The sequence below is a fragment of the Etheostoma cragini genome, chromosome 5 (assembly GCF_013103735.1).
Source record: "Etheostoma cragini isolate CJK2018 chromosome 5, CSU_Ecrag_1.0, whole genome shotgun sequence".
Taxonomy (NCBI): Eukaryota; Metazoa; Chordata; class Actinopteri; order Perciformes; family Percidae; genus Etheostoma; species Etheostoma cragini.
In genome coordinates, this window is record NC_048411.1 from 4,659,656 (window position 1) to 4,679,538 (window position 19,883).

The 19,883-nt window shown below is 40.3% G+C and overlaps 2 protein-coding genes across 2 annotated transcripts; both read left to right on the forward strand.

Moving 5' to 3' along the window:
- The first annotated feature begins 237 nt into the window (after positions 1-237).
- cbwd (COBW domain containing) lies at positions 238-17,042 on the forward strand. Its single transcript, XM_034871630.1, has 16 exons — positions 238-399; positions 1,777-1,924; positions 2,090-2,176; positions 3,032-3,128; positions 3,253-3,344; positions 5,353-5,412; positions 6,225-6,262; positions 7,486-7,532; positions 8,684-8,770; positions 8,965-9,009; positions 9,586-9,642; positions 12,991-13,042; positions 14,983-15,051; positions 15,146-15,211; positions 15,358-15,484; positions 16,516-17,042. Exons 2-16 carry the CDS (start codon positions 1,810-1,812, stop codon positions 16,578-16,580), a joined length of 1,104 nt encoding a protein of 367 aa, XP_034727521.1. The 5' UTR covers positions 238-399; positions 1,777-1,809; the 3' UTR covers positions 16,581-17,042.
- A 1,097-nt stretch (positions 17,043-18,139) lies between these two features.
- foxd5 (forkhead box D5) lies at positions 18,140-19,883 on the forward strand. The gene has a single exon (XM_034871631.1). The coding sequence runs from the start codon at positions 18,663-18,665 to the stop codon at positions 19,686-19,688; it is 1,026 nt and encodes a 341-aa protein (XP_034727522.1). The 5' UTR covers positions 18,140-18,662; the 3' UTR covers positions 19,689-19,883.

Sequence of the window (19,883 nt, forward strand, 5' to 3'; positions counted from 1 at the left end):
CAATGTGGTCAACCTTAAGTGACACTAATAATAATAACGAGACTGACGTTGCACAGTAAGGTTTTTAACAGAAAAACAAAAAGGATAATCGCACACTATCTTGTTTTAAGTTTTTTTGTAATTTTGTGTGTGTTTGTGTGTGTGCGTGTGCGTGTGCGTATGCGTGTGCATACGCACACGCACACACACAATGCGTTCAATGCGTGTGAAATTTTCAAATGTCTAAGGTCTATGGTCCCGACTACTGGGAACGACAGCGGAACCATTGTTGCCGTGTCAGGATTCGAACGGACTCTATACAGTGTCGCACACTGTCAAAACGTAAAGCAACAACAGTGTGGCAGAGAAGATTTTTAGGGGAAAACTTTGAGCATCTGCATGTTTAAGAGCATCAGTTAGGTAAGTTGTTTATAGCCGGTGCAAATAAAGGAAAGTGTTTTATTTTTTGCTGACGCGGTGCTTTGACCCGGTCACGTTATTTGGAAGAACTCATTCTGAAAATAACGTTACACACTTCCACCAGCTGTTCATACTGGGGCGACAGAGGTGATGCTATTCATTTACATTCGTTGGGTGTTTTTTTGTTTATTTGCTGAATTTTTACAAACATCTTTAGGACTGACACATCTTTCCTGAATTTAGTCTGACTAAATATCACAGTGAGCTATGTAGATAGATAGATAGATGGATAGATGGATAGATGGATATTCAACTCAGTAAATAGGAAATTAGTGTTACAGCAGCAAAAACAGTCACACAGCACAGAATATAAATATAAATGAAATACTACATACATGCAATTTACAGTACATTAAATGATAATAAGATAAAATACAAGACCAAATATTTGAATATATACAAGTTGGGAATACAAAAATGTGCAACTGCTTAGATATATTGATAGATAGATAGATAGATAGATAGATAGATAGATAGATAGATAGATAGATAGCCTTTAGTATTAGACTCATGGGCCATAGATCAATAACAAAAAAGATACAGATACCTAAGAAAGACACCAATTAAATAAGATAGCTGTACCAGTAACCCCATAAGGGTGATTGGTATCGCAAAGCACTGAACCTCGGGTCAGTCAGATGTAAAATGAGTCACATGAAGAATTCAGGTGACCAATACGTGTATACATCAGATTCCTTAGTAAAGCAGATGATGTAATAACTCCTGCTTGACATAACAATTCACTTGCACTACACCACCTACAGTAGGTTTCCTGAGTAGAAAGCGCAAGAAATCATTATAAGCAACCTGCAGCTTATTGAAGCTTGAACGTGTGTGTGTGTGTGTGTGTGTGTGTGTGTGTGTGTGTGTGTGTGTGTGTGTGTGAGTTGGGGGGGCGGCAGTGTAAAAAGCAGTACAATATGCTTTAAAGAGGTTTATTTTGACAGTATCAGAACACCAGGAGAACTTCCTGGCGAGCATGTTAGCTTGGAGATGTAACATGTAATGTTGCCTATAGTTGTCCTCATCATCTGACATTTGTGATATAGACAGGGTCCAAAATTATTATTTTTTTGTCCACCAGCCAAATGGAATGTTCACATTTTACCAGTCACTCAATAGATTGCAATTTTTGGGCTGGTAAGTGACGCAAATCTACCAGCCACCTGCCTATTTTACCACCATTTGGCGGGTACATGGTGCAAATTTTAGACCCTGTATTTGACGCTTTTGGAACAAAATTGACATACTATGAGCTTTGTGTAATTCTTCTCAATACATTGATGCCTTCAATGTGTTTCTGTACTGCTGTATCAGATCCAGCTTGTGGCCCCTGTTGACGTTTCTAGTATGGATGGCATGGTGATGGAGGAGGAAGACGACTGCCCAGAGTTGGTGCCCATCGACGCCCCGTCTGGTCTTCCTGCAGAGCAGATACCTGTCACCATCATCACAGGCTACCTCGGTGAGAGACTATGTATTACTCACAGCTTTAATGAGCTTATGAAGGAGGTCATAGTCTAGACACTTGTCAGTCCATCCTCATCACTGTGATCCTGGACCATGGTATTGTTCACCTAATGATTAATATAAAAATACTAATCCTCATCATGTGTTTGTTTCTTTATAGGTGCTGGAAAGACTACACTGCTGAACTATATCTTAACAGAACAACACAAAAAGCGGATTGCTGTCATACTCAATGAATTTGGAGAGGGTAAACTGATATAATCTCCTTCAGAGGAATCAAAATGAGTAGGCCTAGTAGTTTCAACTGGTTTTGTTCGGCCCAAACAAAGATGCTCAAAGCCATGCATTATAATCTTATAATCTTGTGTTGTTTCCTCAGCTTTCCACAAGAGAGCAGCATAGTAGCAACTTTGCCTAAAACTGAAAGAAGCTCATAGATATGTGTTGTTTACTATGCATCCAGAGTTTTTCTACAAGCTCTGCTACAGCAGATGTCATATAGTAAATCCTTTTTTTTTTACAGTTTAGATTAATGAGAATTATGCCTCGGCTGGTTTGGCCAATGCTGTTTTAGGGTGATACAGTATATATACAGTATAGAAATCAGTTGCAGTGTTTTTTTTAACCAGGGCAGCAGTTGTCAGATTACATTATGTGCTTACATAATTGCAAAATGTGCTTAAATAATTGCAAAAGGGTTCTCCAATGTTTTCTCAGTTAGTTTTTTTAGAATTATAGAATGTGCCTTTGGAACATTGGGTGAATGGTTGCTGATAATGGGCATTCAGCAGTAGAAATTGCATTCAAGATCAGCAACCCACCCAAATCAGCGGGTATTCTGTCCATAATGGTGTGGTATGGAAATCTGTAAGCGACCCTAAACTTTTGACCAATAGTGTGTATATGCACTACACATATACAGTACATACATACATACATACATACATACATACATACATACATACATGCATGCATGCATACATATTATGTTGAACTCTTTATTCATATTGCAAATATACAGCAATATGGCATTTTTAGTAGCTATTGCAGAGTCAGTCAGCTTTATTCTGCTTTCTCTTCCTTCTTCATCCTCCACCTGCAGGCAGCGCCCTTGAGAAGTCCCTCGCAGTGAGCCAGGCTGGAGAGCTGTACGAGGAGTGGCTGGAACTGAGAAACGGCTGCCTCTGCTGCTCCGTCAAGTACGTCAAGAAACTAAAGTCCAGTAGTTGTTGGAGGGTTAATTAAAGCAGAAATTAAAGGTTCAACTTATTGCTTTGTCTATCGCCATTTTTAATCATTAGTGGATGTTCCTTAATTGATCAGGGACAATGGTCTTAAAGCCATCGAGAACTTGATGGAGAAGAAAGGAAAGTTTGACTACATCCTGCTGGAAACCACTGGCCTAGCTGATCCAGGTACCACACATTTAAGTCTTATCATATTAACCTGCATTCGATTGTTAAGTAGGCCGCTTTTTTTTTTGAGTTCTGGGCTGGGGAGCATGTAGGCACACACACACACACACACACATACTCATACACACACACACACACAGACATACAGTACATTTAACAGTCAGCTGGCAAACAGCAAAATCTATTTTATGCAAGAAACGCAATGATTATGTTTGTTCTATAAGATATCAATACCACTGCAGAGTTATTAAACAGGGTCCCGCCAGATTCAACAACTGATTAACAGAGCTGAACTTCTCATGGCAGGCCATATTCCACATAGAGATTGACCAACTTCTGCAAATGGCTGGTATTGCTAACATGGTGGAGAGAAATAAAGTAACTACTGAAGTCATTGAATCACCTTGCTCACCCATACCTCACAGGCCTCTTTCAAGGCATCATCATCGCCCCACTACCGCCTCCCATGATCACACAAGATCAGCAATAAAGACTTCTGAGAGGGATCCATACAGTATTTCACTGAAAATCTTGTAGCCAACAATGCTACATTCAAGAGCAGCCTTCAGTATTATGGTGACACTATCTGGGATCAGACAAGTCTGCAAGGGAGCAAACTAGTCTACAAGTGTTCAAGTGTGACATACTGTATGGAAATCAGTATACTCTGTGTTTTGTTTTTAATCAATGTACCCAGGACTGACTGGATAGCAGTGTGGATACTGAGTGGTGAATAATGTAAATTGAATTTAATTAGTTAACAGGATTTAACTCTACTATTTATGAGTACATTTCATTTTTTTTTTTACTTAAGCCTGTATCTACTTATAGACTGTTTTTGACTTTTTATGTAACTCAGAAAGACATTCCTGGCATAATATTTCGGGATGACCAATGGATCAAGCAATGTCTTTTTCTTAATCCCGATTAAACCCCTGCAGATTTCTTTTCAAGCCTACAGCAGAAGTGGAACATTTTATAATTCTGAGGACCGGAGTAGTGTTGCAGTGGCGGGAGCGTCCAAAAAGCCTATTTTCATCAAGGAATCCAAAAAAAACTAGCCGTCCTTTCCGCTCTCAGCTTTAAATCAGAAAACCAATGTTAGACCATTAGGAGGGGGGGTGGGGGTGGGGGGGGGGCTGTGACAATCGGGGTGTGTCGCTTAGTGACAGGTGTCAGGAGGCAGCGGCATGTGCAGACACACGCCACATTGCTTCACAGCCAGGAGCAACAGAGCACGCTCAGACCGGGACTGTCCTAACTCCTCTGCCATGTCATTGGCTGAGACAGCCTTGTTATCGACCAGGACAGGTCTGTCATTGGCCCTGGCGGTGCTGTCAATCACAAATGCACCCGGGCGATTCTCTTCTTCCATTCAGGAAGAGGTTGGATGAGTTGTGTGAAACATGCCACTCAAAAACAGTGTTTTCATTACGCGTCCATCTAATATTTACAAAGCTTTCTTATTCTCGCTTGGCAGCTTGACAAAAGTGCATTTTGTGAACAAGCTGTGGCTGTCATGGTAACATAGGGTCTTATAATAACCACGTTCACAGGAAAATAGAAACAACCCAAATGTACCAGCAGGAGATAAACAATTAGAGCTTCTGATATTGGTTGTATCTGCTCCACAGAGCTCAGACAGAAAAGATTGCACGCAGGGTTGCTATAAATAACTCAATGCCGACTTTTAAAGAGAAACTTAAGATGTGGATGTCATTGAATAAAGTTCATTTATTTTATGTGACATTAAGCTGCTTATAAAGTGAAAGTGCCCAAAATATACTGATTTCAGCTTCAGTAATACCTATGCAACATGCCAGGGGGACTGCATTTGTATGCTTGGATTTCTCTTGTTATGTTGAAAGAGGGAGAAAAAAGACAAAAAGGAAAAACATAGCATCTGGTTACTTCAACATTTCCTATGTGACTTTTTGAAAACGTTGTATTTGAATGTGTGTATGACTTTCATTTCCAATCTAACACACCTGTTCATATCCTCTGGCAGGCGCTGTGGCCTCCATGTTCTGGGTCGACGCAGAGCTCGGCAGTGACATCTATTTGGACGGTAAGACATTTAGACTTCTTTTTATTCATCCTTTTGGGAGGACTCCCGCAAGGAAATTGAAATTTCCAGCTTCAGTTTTAGCAAGAAGAATACAGTATAGAGAGAAAAAGAAAAGACAATATAAAGATAACAAGATTAACAATCAATATAAAAAAAAACATAAAAAGACGTTTAACATAAATCATCAGTCAGTGTTGAGTCAAGTGTCCAGGTATGAATGTGAGTCCAGGTGTGTGTGTTCTGTCCTCTTTGCCATAGTTCCTCCTCCCCCCCCGATTGATTTGTGTCTATAATAATACTCTTTGGGCTTGATGTGTTCATCTAGTGCGTCAAACAGAACTTCTCACTGGTCTGAGTCTGGCTAATTTTGCTTAGGAGGAAAAATGGCTACTACTCAACATGTTATTAGTCAGTCACGGATGGTGCTTTTCATAAAAATGTTACAATAAAATATATTTTTTTAAATTTTGCGGCTGTAACAGCTCCAACTATGGTCTCATTTTTGAAAAGACATTTCTTCTGTCTTGGGTGACATTTTCTTGTTTGTGTATCTGTTACTTACTTGTCTGTGTGTGTGTGTGTGTTTGAGTGTGTGTGTGTGCTTGCATGAACGGTGTCTCGCACCTCACGCTAAATTCTCAGCTGTCCGCTCTGTTGTGACAGGCTAGCACGCCAAAATCGGACATCAGGTAACTCCGAGAGAAAGTGGTTTAGACAAAACTGACTATTTACCAAGAGGCAATTCAGAAAAGCTTGTTCACGAGTTGTAGCACTACATGTGATTTGTCAAATTTTGATTATGTCCATCTTAGGCATCGTCACAGTCATTGATGCCAAGTACGGATTGCAGGTAAGAAGATATTTAAGAAGATTTCTATTTTTTAGAAAATTAAACCACCTTTTTTTTATAGCTTCTAATATGTCTGTAAATTAAATATAGTTAAGTTTGGACTGTTAGCCAGACATAACAAGCACTTTAAGTTGTTGCGTTGGACTGTGGCACTTTTTGCAATTCTTTTAAGCTCCTTGATCAATCCATTGATTAAAAACCTATTTAGTAATTTAAAAAATCATAAGTTTGCAGCCCTAACAACCTTGTTGGCGAACATTAAAACATCAGCAGTATTTGCACCTGCGCATCATCTTTAAATCCATTGTGCTGATTGGGACTTTAAATCCCAAATAAGCTGTTAAACTTGTGAGATTGTTCGTAAACCCTCAGTGAATAGTAACACACACACACACACACACACACACACACACACAGACACACACACATCCTGCCTTCCCTGGCGTATATAAAAGCAACAGGACAAGTGACACCCAGATAATGGGCTCTAATTTGAAGGTGTCATACCCAGTGAGGTGACGCGTTTCATGGCCTATAGGTGCTGCTCTGTCTTCTCATTGGAGAGAAGCAAGATGAAGGAAATAATAACAGAAGGAAAGAGAAAATAAGTAAAGAATAAGAAAGAGGAATTGATTCCAGAGATGTGACCGTTGTAATAGGACTGTCACATTCACTCACCTGCATTTCCCCTCATCTGTCCCATAAAACATCCATCTGTCGGGGGGGTTTCAACTTGACTTGGATTGGCCTCACACCACCCTCTAAAAGGCCTTTGTCTTTTTAATACATTTTTGTCACATATTCCTTCAGAAATAAAGCTGGGGTGGTGCATACAGTGACAGATGAATGTCAGATTGACACCCAGGGGTCACGATCCAGATTAACCCCTCCCACTCTGTCTGTTATTACATATTAAACTGTTTTGGAAAGCACTGTCTGCATCCCAGGTGCAAGCACGAGACGCAAGCAGAAAATGAAAAGCGATCTCCTGTGGATTCATGTGTTGAGAAAGTCACTTAGATGATAGACAGGCCTTTCTTTTACCAATTTACCTGTCACATTTTGGTTTTGGCGAAAACAAATCGCATATATTACTATTTTGTAAAGAGTTTGTTTTAAGTTGGAAATCTATAGGGTCAGCTTGAGCACATTTTGCACTTTGAAATCCTTTTTTTTTCTTTCATTTTTTGGTTGCTTGTGTAAGTTGTCTTTTCTTTATGCAGCAACTTACAGAGGAAAAAGCAGATGGACTCGTCAATGAAGCAGCCAGGTATGTTTGCTGATGGTTTAAAAAAAAAAAAAAAAAAAAAACTTTTGGGAAATACAGCAATTCGCCTTCTTTCCTTAAAAAACACTACATTTTTGTATGGATTAAACAAACAATGAAAAGTATTAGTCTTTAGAAGTTCTGGTAGGTGGGTTTTGTTACCATTGGACAAAGCCAGGTTAGCTGTCCGTTGCCCCCCCCCCCCCCCCCTTTTTCCAGTCTTTATGCTAAGCTAAGATAACTGGCTGCTGGTTTTAGCTTTCTATATGCTGTACAGACATGAGCACGGTGTTTCATCGGCAAGAAGCGCTTTTCCCCAAAATACTGAAATATTCCTTTAAGACTACAGTCACTCCACTGAGTCTCAGAGCATGCGGTTGTCCGGACTCTCGCCACCCGACTGTCTGCCTCCCTCCCTGGGCGCCTCTCTGTTGGTCTCCTCCAGCAGCTGTGTGGTGTTGTTGTTGAACAAATACACTGATGAAGAAAGACCAGTTGCATGACCCCTTTTGCATTCTTGGCCTTTTGTTTGTGTTTGCACCTCGAAACTAAACTGCTCGGCTCCCATTTGAGATTGACACGTACCGCTCACTGCCCCCCCCCCCCCCCCCCCCCCCCCCCCCCCCCCCCCCCCCCCCCCCCCCCCCCAATGAAAACCCATAAACCACACTACACCTCGCTACAAGTATGTTCAATGTTTTTAGACCAAAAAACAATTGGTCAACAATTTAATAGAATAGAATAGAATGCCTTTTATTGTCATTATACACAAGTGTACAAGGCAACTGTGCAACGAGATTTGAGCAACCCCCTTTATAGTGTCAACACAAAATATAAAAATATATAATGTAAGTAGTGCAGGAAAATGTAGACTAAAGTCTTAAAAGCAACTATATACATATGTAAAATAGTAGAAGGATAGAGGGTTTGTATACACATTATGCGAAAATATAGTTGGGTGTATCAAAAGTCCTGAGTATTAAATATTGCACTGTAATGAGATTAAATGGTTAAGTATTGTTTAAATATTGCACTTTAATTAAATTTATTGTGATTCTTAGTGAAACAAAATCCCTCTTCCTGTTGATTGGTTTGTGCAAATTGCGTCTCTTCACACATAAACATAATGTTGTATTTAATCTTTAATTTTTTAGGCAGATTGCTGTCGCCGACCTGACCATAATCAACAAGACAGACCTGGTGAATGAGGAGGAACTGGCTCAAATACGAGAGGCGGTCAGGTCAGCTCCCCACTTTTACTGCTTATCCTCTCCTTTTGACTTGTAGAATTCATCTTTTTATCTATGTTATCTTATTCTTGAGTTGCTAATGTTTAACTCTGGGACAACAGTACATTGTTCTCCTTTAACAGGTCAAGTTTTAGAGTGATAGGGTAGAAGGTCCAATGTGTTCAAATCTTTTCCTTTCACTTCAGGTCTGTAAATGGTCTTGTCAAGATTCTAGAATGCCAGAGGTCAAGGTACGTTTTTTTTTTCGGAACAAAAAGAGCTCTTCATTGTTGTTGTGTACGTAGCTTTGTACCAGGTTCCCTGCTTTGGATAGTGTGCTGATGAACTCCACGTGCTGGTCCTGCTCTGATCTTTATATCAAAGATAGAGTCGTCCAGGCGTGACATTGCTCTAATGGAACCCACAACACACATATGCTAACTGCTGCACCCTGAATACACACTCAGTAGTGTTCAGTTACCCACAAGTCTTTGCTCTTTGACCCTGGGTCTTTAAGCCGACGTGTTTTTTTTATGTGCGTGCGTGTAAATGTGTGCGCACATGCGCACCCTGCGTGGGCATGTTGCGTGTTACCGGACCCAGGTTGCATCTGGCTAACACAAGCCGTGTGAATCAAAGGTTTGGGTGTGTTTTGGATCTGCTCTGCCCCCCCCACAGAGTTCAGACCAGGGTGAACAGATGAAAGACACCGTGCAGCGAGGGGTTAATCGGAAAAACATTGCCACAACTTTTCGCTTGAGCCGGTTCACTCGGTTACCCTTAATGTTAGTTTTAGCCAACTCATAATCAGCGGTCTTCTCCCACAGGGTGGATCTCTCTGAAGTGCTGGATCTGCATTCCTTTGACAGTAAGGATGGAGCAAAGTGAGTTGGTTTTGTCCTGTTTATGTGATCTTATTAGGATCCTAAACTAAACACATAGGCACTGAACATAGAAAAGTTCAATCTTACATATCTATAACTATTCCAATCATAAAAAGTACAAAGTAGTAACAAAATATGGTTACAGGTTTTGGGCCAATAAGTTTCATGTACTCAAAATGTCTTATTCAGATAGGGATTATCCAAGTAACAGCCAAGAAACTTCAATTTAATACTGCATTTTTAAGCCTAATACCAATATTGATATTTGAGAAAAAAAAGTAATATAAAAAGAAAGACCTTTCAGTTGATATTTTTCACTTAACCCTTGTGTTGTCTTCCCATCAAAATTGAAAATAGACAGTTTTTGGTGCTTTTCAATTGATGTTTCTAACTTTTCTTAGGATTTCGTCCCTTTTTTCAACACTTTTTTCCAATGTTTGTCACTTTTTTTGACGTTTTCAACACCACGTAACAAATAACTTTACAGTTATTCTTGGAATTTATGGTCAATAAACCTCATTTAGAGGAAATTATACCTAATTTTTGAGTCAGAAAAGCAGAAATTAGGAATTATTTTGACTAAAATGAAAGGTAGGTATGTTGATGGATAATCACAGAATCACAGGAACATATCAACTTTTATACAATACTATTTCAAAACCACTTCAATTTGTTTTTCAAATGCTATAAAATTGAATAAGACACCCCAAAATTAATGAAAGTAGAGATTTGTACTTGTCAAAGAGTGTTGTGTGGAATCAATCATGTTATTTTGGGGAATTAATAAGAACATTGATAGGAAAACGGGTTAATTTGACCCGAGGACAACATGAGGGTTAAACATTTTTGAGCATCCCTGAAATTTAGTTGTGACCAAGATAAGTACTGAGTGGGACATTTAACCAAAAACGTCCCCATGCTGTCTGCCAGACAAATTATGTAATGATGACACTGTCTTCTAGCAGCAAAGACGGTATAGTCCACTCTGTGGAATAAGGGGACGTCCCTTACAGTTCGTTTGAGGTGGATTCCCATATCGATACTTGGGACTTTCAAATGTTTTACATAAACTGTAACACCTAACAGTCTATCTTATTCATTTTTTAAATATTAAGTGAGATACTGTATTTAACATTTGAAGTTTGTGATAAGAAGAAACGTGAGAAAATATTTACTGAGCAGGACACTTCACTTGCTCTCTAGTGGAGAAAATATTTAACGGCAACACTGTTTTTAAATGACCTCGAACACATCTTGGGCATTTCTACGCTGCAATGTCTTATTGGTTGACATTCTGTATACGCTAATAGCAATGTCCCCGCGGAGATTATCTTTAATACCGATCCTGTTCCATATGCAAACTTGCATTTAAAGATCAAGAACCCATTTTGACTGCGGTGATGGCCTTTGTCGCTAGTCTGTCTGAACTGTGTACCCAGCAGTCTTTGATACTGTTGCTCATCATGTTTCTCTCTAATTAACAAACTCTTTTATTGAGCGTCCCCCTGTTACACCGCAGGGTGGTCATCATATTGTATCCCCTGCAGAATGTCCTTCTCATGAATAGAGTCAGTGTTCATCCTTTCATGTGAATGAAACGGGCCGCGGCGTTAAAGCTCTCTTACATGCCCTTGGTCAGTGTCTCTGAGACCAGCTGCAGAGGATTAGAGCTGTGTGTGTCCACTGGCTCCCGAGGAGTCCCCCTTGTCCCCACAGATAGCTCCATTCCCCCTCGCCTTTGAGAGTCCACGCCCCCTCCTCCCCTCGATCCCACGCTGGCTGTTTGAAGCGGCCCCCCGCTGCTCCACCTGTGTGGTACTAACAGCACGCATGGCTCAAGCTGCTGGACACAACATTTAGCCTCCTTGTGAGGTCAGGGAGAAGGGGGGAGGTCGAGGAGGTCTGATGGGGACAACAAGGGCTGTATAGTTTGTTTGGGGGTGGTGGTCGGTGTTTTGTAGGATTTAATTGTCATTCCTAAAGTTTTTACAAGTCCCTTCAGAGTTGTCATTAGGCACTGATGCAGCATGCAGTGTATTGTGTGTGTATATAGATAGATAGATAGATAGATAGATAGATAGAGAGGGAGGTAATTATTTTTACTTCAGATAGTAATTTTTTAAGATTATTTTTGGGGCTTTTCCCTTTATATTAAATAAAAAATATATTCATCCCAGAAATAACTACATTTGCGGCTTAATCAGTGGTTCCCTAATTTTAGCTTGTGAGCCCTAAAAATAAAGAAATATCTAGTTGCGAGCCCCCGTCACTGGTTCCATACAACCTTCAGGTCTAGCGTTGTGACCAGTTCAGTCAAAATAAAAAGTTTCCTCTTTGTTTCATGGTTTCGAGTCCTGAAGAAGTAAAATTATCCAGCAATTTACAAGAAAACTGGCAAAGATTAGAAGGATGTCTGAAAATATTGGCATTAAGTTATATAGCAGAAATAGTGGAACCACAAGCGTTAAAGTAACTTTTTTTATGTTTCATCTGATGATCATAATCGACCTTAGAGTGAAAAGAACGCTATGTTTACATAGTTTTTTATTAATGTCTTTGCCTGGGTCTGCAAAATTTTCTTCTGACATTCTGATGGGTCACACATTTCAGTGTGACACTGGAAAAAGCCGGCGTATCCAGCCAGGTAAAATGAAGCCGAAGACTATAAATTGTATTTTAATTTAATTTGAGAAGGCATCTGTTGTAGTAGTGGCTGATACTGGGGCATTACCATCACAGAAAACAAGCAAATTAAACGAAGATCAACTAAAAACCAGTAAGGGACAGACCGCGGTCGGATTTTCAAAACATGGTGAAAATAACCAAATGTAAATGATATAAAACCGCAAATTGGCTCTCAGGTATGTAACACGTCTATTCCATTCATAAAATAACTTCACAATGATGTGGTTGTATGTCAGTAGCCTGCATTAAACTCTCGGTTTTGTGTCTTTTCAGTGTGTGTTTGTCCACCTGTCCTTATGTAAAGCATCCTTGGGATTCATTAAATGTTCTTAATGATTTTCTAAGCAAAACATCCATCGCAACTATAGACCTCCCGGTAATGCTAACTCGGTAATACAACACCGTAAAGAAAAGATCTTTGCAACAGCAAAAAAGCACCTCGGAACACACAGAAGCGATGCCGACTGCCGATTGGAGGAAAGCGTCACATGGGTCTGGTTCCCCCAGAAATTCAAATCCAGACTGTCATGGCGGCTTATTCAAAATGTATAAAAATTATCCCAAGTTTTAGCTCTGCTCAGTCCATTATTACACAAAAAAAAAATGTCCATCATGTTGGAGGAAAGTGAAAAAATGTCATGTTTATGTCTCTTCTCTACAAAGTCTAGCAGAGAAGCTCCAACTTGTGAAAGATACAAGACCACATCTTGACAAGGTATTGTTTGTGGGCTCTGAACTCTGTTTCCATCTTTCTTTTATCTAACTGCTAACTTCTCCATGCATCTCTTATAGATGTCCTTGTTTTGTTTGCTAATTTATTCCAACACATCATTTCCTACAGGATAAAGGGGATGCATGCTCCTGAGGCTTGCATTCCCCCCCAGGCTGTGACACTGTAGTGAAAACTCCCTCCCTGCTCTGGTTTTTTTGTTTGGATCGACTTGAGGCGTTTGATGTTTTCTTGTCACACTGTAAATAGAGCCGTTCTTGGTCATACACATCAGCATCATAGACCTTCAGTAGACTGGGCTGTCGGCTAGACTGGCTAGACGCTTGGCTACATGTTTTACAGATGTTTGAACTGAATCCAGATGTCATAAATTGTAGTACACACACCTTTTGCCATTGTTTAATTTCTGTTAAATACAAATATAAATGGGAAACATCTCATTTAATAAGAAAAGAAACGGTGTGTCACCACTGTCCCAACACAAATTAGGTCCAGGTCTTTTCAATGAAGATGTAAATTATTACAAATATTTATTAGTCTCATAGCATTTCTCTTGATGTTATCATCAGGCTTTAGACCAAGTGATTCCTCACAGCAATTAGGCGTCATCTGATGCTTTGTACCCATGGACCTTTATCACAGGATGAGGAGAGATGAGGGTTGTTTGTGTGGGTAAATAACGGCATTGTTGTCTGTTTTCTCCAAGTTCCCTTTCCCGCATGAAGCTCAACCGTCCCTCAGACCATCCCCCCTTCTCCTCCCCCCCCCTCCCCCCCTTCCCTGCGTTGCTCTTTTCATGTAAATGAGAATGCTGTTTTTCTGTTGTTATACCAAATGACAAGGAAGTGTGTGACCTTAACACTCCAACACAAAAACCCCAAATATCTACAAAGTGCCCTTTCAATGCTGTAAGGAAGTGTGTGTGTGTTTGTGTGTGTGTGTGTGTGTGTGTGTGTGTGGGTGTGTGAGCGAGAGAGAGAGAGAGAGAGAGAGAAAATGGGGATTTAGGCAGATAGATGTGCCAAGTGGAGTTGTGGTTTTTGACGGAGTCATCAAACGGGGCGTAAAATCTTTTCTTTTGTTTAACGTTCATGATGACTCGGCAGGTTTCAGTGAACAGAAAATATATTTTTTTTTAAATGTTCACATCGGTGAACTGTAAGTTCTTAAAACACCCAGAAAATAGAAATGTTAAAGCTACACTTATCCAAGTACTGTACTTAAGCACAATTCGGGGTACTTTTACTTTTTTTTTCATTTTATGCGACTATATACTTCCACTACATTTCAAAGGATTAAAATAATGAACTACATTAACCATATGATCACTTATAAACCCAGAGTAATACCCAGGGTTCTTGAAATTAGCCCCACCTTCACAATATTAAAATGCTGTTTACACATTAATGGATCAGGAAAATAAATGATCTGTATTTTAGGGAGTGAAAAGTCTTTAATCACAATTTAACCCTTGTGTTGTTTTCCCGTCAAAATCAACACTCGTGTTGATGCTTTCGATCGATGTTTCTAACTTTTTGTTACGTTTTTGTCCCTTTTTTCAACACTTTTGACGCTTATTTTCAATGTTTCTCACTTTTTTTGACGTTTACAACTTTACGTGTAACACTAACTTGTTAACTTTAGTTTTACAGTTACTTTTAGAATTTATGGTCAATGAACCTAATTTATAGGAATTTATACCTTATGTTTGTGTTAGAAAAGCATAAAATTAGGAATTATTTAGACCAAAATTGAAGGAATGTATGTTAAGGGATAATCACAGACTGGAATATGTCAGCTTTGACTCAATACTATTTGAAAAACCACTTCAATTTGTTTTCCAAATGCTATTAAATTGAATAAGACACCCTAAACTATAACCTAGATAACACTATTATCCATATTGTATTTAATGTCATCCTCAGAGTATTTTAACTGTGACGTTTGAAGTGGCTGGAGATCTCTCTGAGGATGCCTTGAACGTCTTCATCCAGGTACACTCCAGTTCGTATACCCATTGCCATTACTAATTAGCTCCAACACAATGCAGCCCTTTGTAAAGTAAACACCCATTTCCCACTGTTTCAGGATCTCCTATGGGAAAAGATGTTCAAAAACAAAGAAGGGCGACCCATGACTGTCATTCGGTCAAAGGTACAGTAAAGAACAATAGTCACCGCAGTGGCCACAGTGATCCATAACTGCCACTTTATTATCTGCATTAATCAGTTCCAAACGCTTCATTCAGGGTTGGTTAATGTGTCACCCGTGACTTGTGACTTGTGTGTGTGTGTTTTTAGGGCATAGTATCATTTGCAGGTAAAGCCCACCAAGTGATGCTGCAGGGGGTCCACGAGCTGTATGACCTGAATGAGACTCCACAGCTCTGGGGGGAGAACCCGCGGATCAACCGACTGGTCTTTATAGGTCAAGACACGCACACACGCACATCTTTCACATGTGCATCATTACACAATTCTTTTTCTTTCTTTTTTTAAGTATTTTTATTGTTTTAGAGAAGGTACAATATACAACATTATAGTGTAAATTGTAACATCTTTCTATTAACCCCGTCCTACCCTCTACAAACCCTTATGCAGAGAAAAGGACATACAAAGAATAAAAAATAAAAAAATAAAATAATTATAAATTAATTAATTAAAATAAATAAATTTAAAAATAAGAATAATAAATGTATAAATAAATAAAATAAAATACAATTTGAAAAATAATATCAGACAAAAACCACCTTTTTTCATTTCTTTACACAATTCTTACACACCAATGTGGAGGCAACAAATTCATTGAATTGCATCAAATGGATCAAAAAGGCTCTTTTTGACAATGTCTTTGTGTTAATGATCACTTAACGGAGAGGTAGTACAAAAACATGAATTGACAAATTCACAGTTATAAATAGTAATTCTGTCATTCTAGCATAGATTATATAAGTTACATGTGGTAAACTTGCATCGTAGTTGTGGGTCCACAATTTACTTAGAATGTCACAGGAATTCCCCGGGAAAATGCAATTTGGTTTATATTACTTGTAAAACAGAGACACTGTTCCTTTGATTCTTTTACTCAAGACGGCAGGTCAGCTGAACCTGCAAAAATGTGAAATTTGTCAGCATGCAAGCACACAATTAAACAAAATAGAGAGTAATGGTTCCATTATAAATGAAAAACAAATGAATATTTTCTTGGGTTTCAATTAAGCTTTTATTCCAAGGCTGATTCCCTGGAAATCAACTAAACTCGACACAACTAACTAAAGTCCAACGTAACAATATCATAACTTTGGCCCTGTTTAATCTGTAAATAGTTCCAAATTACATTTATCTTTCCAGGGAAAATTCCTTGGAAATATTTCCGAAATTGTTAGGAAATCAGACACCCGTAAAATATACATTTTGCTGCGTCAATGTTCCCGTTTCTCTCTACTCTGTGTTCTGCAGGTAGGAACCTGGACAAGAACATTCTGCAGGAACACTTCATCTCTACGGTTTTGGAACGAGCGTAGAGGAAATAGCTACAAAGTCTTATGTCCTTTTTTCTTTTTTGCTCCGAAAACGGATGATTCTGGTGCAAACGTCGTGGCTTTGGCCATCCATTAATCTGGGACTGTGTTTCAGACATTCATTTCTGTCCTATAACAACGAGAGGTACGTCAGAAGATGGTCAAACTCCCAGTAGTAGTCAATACAGTAGTTTGAAATTGCGATAATCTGCCACTACCTGCTTTAAAAGCTATCAAAGAGTGTTTATGTGGCTGTAGTGCCGAGATAAATGCTGCGTGTCACCCTGGAAACTTACACTGAACATGACGTCTAAAATGTGTACACACACAAAGAAGCAACAAAAGTCCAGAAATGTAATCAATATATTGTTTTGTTTTTTGTTTTATATATAGATGGGCTTGTAATATCTGCCATTTTAAAGGTTAGGAGCCCAAGCTCAAACTGTAGTGTGGTACAAGACTGTGTAACAAGTAGGCTTGGTTGCGTTTAAAGTTTATTTCTGAAAGACTGCTCTGATGTACCTAAAAAAAAAATGGCTAGTTCTAGCTGACAGCGGCAAACTATTTACATCACAACAGACACAAAGTGCCTTTGTGTCAAAGTGGTAAGTTCACCATGATACTCGACAAAGTGTGAAAAATGCCTCCAAGAGCATTAACATCTAAGCTTTTATTGCTATGAAACCAGTCAGCAGGCCTTGGTTGTGATAAAGTGTTTCACATGAGATGACTCAAATAAATTAATTTAAAATATGTGACTGGCTGTAAATATGTTTAAAACTAAATTGAAAGCTATTTGGCTTGTTCCAATGGAGATAAAAAAAAGTTTGATTAAAATGAATAATTACATCATCTGTTGTCATCCATTTAGCCTTGTTTCAAAAATACTGAGTTTACCTTAGTGTTGCATTAAAGACTAAATGTTGAATTGCTTGCTTTACTTGACAGTCATTCAGTTTTCTGTTACTTTGGCCTTTAATGGTGCAATCATGTGAGAGCCATCGCTCTCACACACAGTAGGCCCGGTAAGGTGAGGAAATAGGTGGAGTTTTCCCAATTTAGTCATTTGCAATGGAAATAGTTTAGCAGCACGGTTTTAGCACATATCCGCTGGTGGACCGGTTTGCTTTGAGGATGGCTCTGCTTATTCATCCCGGGTCGTAAAGCCGAGCTGAACCCTGTAGCCCAGAGCGCATCGTTCAGCTGCGTCGTTTCCTTCTCGATTCTGATGCTGATGGCCTCGTTAAGGCGACTATTGCCTCTTTTCTTTGCTGGCTGCGGGAAGCCCTACCACGGCCATTTTCATGGTCACACCACCCGCAGGCATCCAGAGGTGGCAAACTAAACGAACCCGCGGGGGTTCCGAGGGGGAAACACTTGGTTTCTTAGCATTTACTAGGCGGGGTGTTAAAATTCCCAACAACATCCCACCTCTGACTGTGCTGCTGTACGATTCTTCATATCAGATCGTTAAAATACCAAGAGTTAACCTCATATAAAATCTATTTTGGTAGCATGTGTGCATGTCTGACACAGAACACTGCGTACACCAAGCTCACGGTACCACAAGTGATGCCAGTAACTCTGTAGTGCTTTTGTTAATGTGTAGGGCCAATATTGGTCAAGGATCGTCTCAATACAAAGATATGTAAGCTGTGAGGGTAGGCTTTCAGATTTTTCTTTATTTTAATTAATGTTATTTTGCGTTGCGACCTCTGGAACCGTTTGCAATACCCACATTGGCCAAAATTCAACCGATTGCCATTTATATATTGAGCTTTCTATGCATGAATAGGCGTGCGCACCTCAAGACTCCCCAGGCCCCCCCAGCTGTGTGTTGCTCCCCGCGGTGAGGGGCAACTGTGATAGGTCCAGAGGGTTAATGGGACTGGCCTGCAGGACAGCAGTCTCCCAGCATATAAAGCCTTAGCCCTCCTTACCACAACAAACAGACAGCATCTCGGACGATAGGTGTGCTTTTACGCATGAATAGGGGCCTATTGGTTTTTACGCACACCGAACCGTTAATGCCTCTTTGGCACGGTTGAGTTTTTACTCGTTTTTTTTAACATTCTGCCTGTGATCATGACTCTCTCCAGTGAATTTGAGGCTTCACAGCACGCTGCTTTGCCCCTAGAAGATGATGAGATTGACATAGTGGGCGAGGATGAGCCTACCCACGGGCGTTTATATCGAAATGAGTGCTCCACGGACCCCGGTTCCTCAGCAGAATCTGGTGCGGAGTTTGACTCTTCAGAGCCAGACTCCTCGGGGGAAAGCGAGAACAGCTTCTGCGCAGACGCAGTGCCGTTCAGGAAAGCTCAGAACAGCTCGGTGAAGCCTCCTTACTCCTACATTGCCCTCATCACTATGGCCATCCTGCAGAGCCCGGCGAAGAAGCTGACGCTGAGTGGCATCTGTGACTTCATCAGCAACAAGTTTCCTTACTACAGAGACAAGTTCCCCGCTTGGCAGAACTCCATCAGGCACAACCTGTCTCTCAACGACTGTTTCATCAAGATCCCGAGGGAGCCTGGGAACCCGGGCAAAGGTAACTACTGGTCTCTGGACCCGGCCTCAGAGGACATGTTCGACAACGGCAGCTTCCTTCGGCGAAGGAAGCGCTTCAAGAGAAACCAGCCCGAATTCGGCAAAGACGGACTTATGTTTTATTCCAACTTGAACTGCTACCGGCCGTACGGGCAACCATATTGCTTACAAGCCCAGGTAAGCCCCCCGCACGCTGCTCCTATCCGGTACATGCCTCTGCAGGAAGGCATCATGATGCCTCCCTCCTATCACCTACAACCACAAACTTTGACCAGTCACAGGAAGTGCGGTGGGCCTAAAGACGTTAGAGCGCAGGTTTGCGCACCAGAACGCCCTGGACCGCAGGCAAAGTGCTCTTTCAGCATTGACAGCATCATGAGCAAGCCCTCTCCAAACTGTCTACAGCACCCAAATCCACAGCAGAGCCCTCGCTCCGCCCTTGGGTACGGTCATCTCATGGTTCCGACGCTCCTGCAGGCTCCCAGGACTCCATTCTGCCCCCCTGCCATGCTGAGCACGGCTCCTTTAAGAAACCTCAGTCTCTCTTACCATCACTGCTGAAGCCTTTAGGGTCTGTTTTGATGCTATTTGAAGACACGTCGGTGTTGCTCATTTCTTACAGAAATGTTTAAATTGCATGATATTTATGTGCGTTGACAGTCAAAAGTTATATGTCTCAAAAGAAATAAGTGTAAATAAGATGCGTGGTAATATATTTGTGAGACTTGCTGAAGTAAATACCCTCGTTGTTGTTAA